Here is a 3,257-nt window from a genome sequence, read left to right as displayed (position 1 = left end):
CGTGACCATCGCGTCCGGCGGCGTGCTGCCCAACATCCACGGCGTGCTGCTGCCCAAGACCAAGGGCAAGAAGGGCAAGGACGAGGCCGAGTAAACGGCGCGTCGCGCCTTCGCCAGTGCTGCGGCACTCGCAAACACCCAAAACGGTGGCTTTCGCCACCACCAAACCATGATCCCCTTCACAAAATTTGTGATACTGCCAGTTCCCCCATTCTAGAGGTGTAGGACTTAACTCAGCAGCCTGCACGAGACCTGTGTTCTGACTTGACTCTCAGTCATATGTACTGCAGCTGTTAGTGCTTGAATGCCACCTTGTGCATGATCTATGGAATGGCTTCAGGCATCGCATAATGCAGGGGTGGCGTGGTACGTTGTGCTCGTGGGGATGCCACTTTGCACAGCGAGGCCACATATTGCCCCTTCCAGCGTTCCGGTACCAGCTGCATCTGCTTCCACCAGCCAAGTTCCTCACATGCAGCTCCTAGCTACAGCTACTGTGCGATACCTCCTGTCAAGCTGCCATCTTGAGGCCCCGTTGCCCCATTCCGTGCCGTGCTCTCCCTTGTGCGCATGGGGCGAGCGTGGAGCATCGAGCACTGCAGTTACTCCCGCAGTGACCTGATCACATGACTAGCACAGCGCATATGTACCGCCCGACATCCACTGTATGTGATACAATGATGATAATTGGCTTGCTATGAACTGGGGACGACCGGTCCGATCATCTGATCAGCGGATCTACTTGGCGGGAGCTCAGCCAGCACCGATTCATCAGGCAGCAATGTGAGGCTATTGCTCGTATTGAAATTATGGCTCAAGCCGTCGCGCTGGCCATACCTGAGCTTGCAGCGAGCCTTCGGCAGCTGTATGGGGGGCAACCCGGCGAAGCACCATGCAAAGTGCGGGCCCGAGTTCTGGACGCGCCCCTGGCCGGCGGTGTGCAGGGCAGCGTCAGCGACGGCGCCGCTGCTGCGCTGCTGTGCGACTCAGCAGTGGCAGTAAGCGACGCCGACATGCAGGCACTCTGCCTGCACTCTGGCGCTGATGTTGTGCTGAGCAGTGCTGCTGTAGTCACAGACTGGGCACAACACAGCTGCCAGACTACTGTGGTCTCTAGTGCACATGCAGCAGGACTGAGTGCGGCGCAGTCTGAACAGAATCAGCACCAACAAAACGAGCAGGACAGTTCGGACCAGCTTCCGACAGTGGGCCTGTCCCCCCTCCTGGCCTACAACCTTGGCCTCCTCTTTCAGCTGCAGCCTTTTCTGGGATCCCTGGGTGCCAATGCAGGCACCGACGGCACTGCTGCGGGCCAACGAGCGCCACCGCTGCCGTCGCTGCAGCTTGCGTCGCTGCCCGGCCGCCCCTGCGGCGGCAGCGCCCGGGCCGTGGGGCCGCCGGCGGCAGCGGTGACAATCTGCAAGGTGCCCCAGCCAGTGCTGGATCCTTTGAGCCTGGTAGCAGATCATTCCGAGGCCGCCGGCAGCGGCAGCGGCACAGGGACTGGCTCAAGCGGCCGCGAAGACAGCAGCCCCGCGGCGGGGCCTGGAGCGTCACCCAGCCGCCACCCGCGCACCGGCCCCGACACCGCGCGCCGGCAGCGGCAGCAGGAGCAGCAGGAGCAGCAGCGCGCGCTGCAGGACGCACTCCACGCGCACTTCTCGTCCGCGCCGCGTTGGGTCTCGGCCGGCGACATTATCTCTGTCGCTGTGCCTCAGCCCGGCTCGCGGCTGCCCAACTTCTGCGGAGACGCGGCCGGCGAGCGCGACGCCAGCGGCGGCGGAAGCTTCGTCCGGTGGTGGCTGTCGCAGCACTCAATCGTCCACTTTCGAGTCACAGGTGTGCAGGCGAGGCTCGTGGGCGGCGCTGACGGCGCCCCGGGCGGCCCGCTGCTGGTGGACCCTCAGGCGACGGCCCTGGTGCTCGAGGGCGGCTCGAGCCGCGCTCCTCTGCCCGTGGGCTTCGCGGGCTATGCAGCGGCGGGCGCGCAGCGCGCTGCCGAGGTGCAGCGGCGGCAGCAACAGCAGCAGCAGCAGCAGCAGCAGCAGCAGCAGCAGCAGGCAGGGCGGCGAGAAGAAGCTAGGAAGGACGAGTGTGGGGCGGGTGTGGCGGAGGCGGCGGCGGGGCCGCCGCTGTTGGGCGTGCACGCGAGCGCGGCCTGGCACCCCTCGCCCGGGCTTCCCGGCGTGTGCGGGCCGCTGCTGCCGGCGTGGCGCGAGGTCGCGCGCGTGGTCGCGCCGCTGATGCACCCCGCTGCGGCGGGCGTCCCGGTGCGCGCGGCGGTGCTGCTGCATGGGCCGCGGGGCAGCGGCAAGCAGACGGCGGCACGCGCGGCGGCGGCGGCGCTGGGCATGAACTGCATATCTTGGAGCTGCCTGGAGGTTCGGGTGCGCCGCGCCATGCCGTGCGCTGCATGCCACCCGCTGCATGCTGCAGGTTGCGTCCGCAGCGTCTTGCGGCGGCTTTTTCCTCGCTTGAAGATGTGGGCCAGCTGGTTGCATGCGTGTCGCAAACTGCAGCGGCGCACGCCTGCTGGGGCGCAGCGGCATGTGTGACCTTTGGCAACGCCCGCCAAGACCTCGGCGAGGGCCTCCCTCACCGCGACGAACGCCCAAAACCCACCGCGCAGTCCCCTTTCAACGGCCACACCCATGCGACCCCCCGCGACCCACGCACGTGACTGCAACGCCTCGACCCCCCAAACGTCCCCAGGGCCAAACGGACGACCGGACAGTGGCGGCCCTGGAGTCCCTCATGCGCCGCGCCTCCGACTTTGCACCCTGCCTCCTTGCCCTCCGCCACCTGCCCGAGCTCACGCCCTCCTCGCCGCCCGGCGCCGCGCTGTCGCCGCTCGGCGCGTCGCGTGTCGCCGACGCGCTCGCCGCGGCGGTCGGGCGCTACGGTGGCAGTGACGCGCGCCGGCGCGTGCTGCTGCCGCCCGCTGCCCAGCGCGGCGGCGGCGGCGGCGGCGTCGTCAATGGCGAAGCCGGCGGGGCCGACGTGGGTGGCAATGGTGTCAAGAGCGGGCAGCTGCCGCCAGGTCTGGTGGTGGTGGTCGGCTGCGCCACGAGCGCCGCCGACGTGCCCGCTGACCTGGCGCGCTGCTTCACGCACGAAATCGAGGTGGGCCTCATGGAGCGCGACGACTACGCGCCGCTGCTCGACGGCATGCTGGCGCCCCTGCGTCCCGGGGCCGGGGCGGCGCGCGGCGGCGCCGACGCGGCGGCGCCGGCGGCGGGGGTCGGAGGCGCCGGCGC

The 3,257-nt window shown here is 68.5% G+C and overlaps 1 protein-coding gene across 1 annotated transcript; it reads left to right on the top strand.

The window, feature by feature from the left end:
• Positions 1 to 350: 350 nt before the first annotated feature.
• Positions 351 to 2,680, top strand: MNEG_15495 (hypothetical protein; the record flags this gene model as incomplete). Its single annotated transcript, XM_014036034.1, has 3 exons — positions 351 to 366; positions 1,291 to 2,387; positions 2,630 to 2,680. 3 exons carry the CDS (start codon positions 351 to 353, stop codon positions 2,678 to 2,680), a joined length of 1,164 nt encoding a protein of 387 aa, XP_013891488.1.
• Positions 2,681 to 3,257: the final 577 nt, after the last annotated feature.

The sequence above is a fragment of the Monoraphidium neglectum genome, assembly GCF_000611645.1.
Source record: "Monoraphidium neglectum strain SAG 48.87 unplaced genomic scaffold scaffold05381, whole genome shotgun sequence".
Taxonomy (NCBI): Eukaryota; Viridiplantae; Chlorophyta; class Chlorophyceae; order Sphaeropleales; family Selenastraceae; genus Monoraphidium; species Monoraphidium neglectum.
This window is presented reverse-complemented; position numbering and strand designations above follow the sequence as displayed.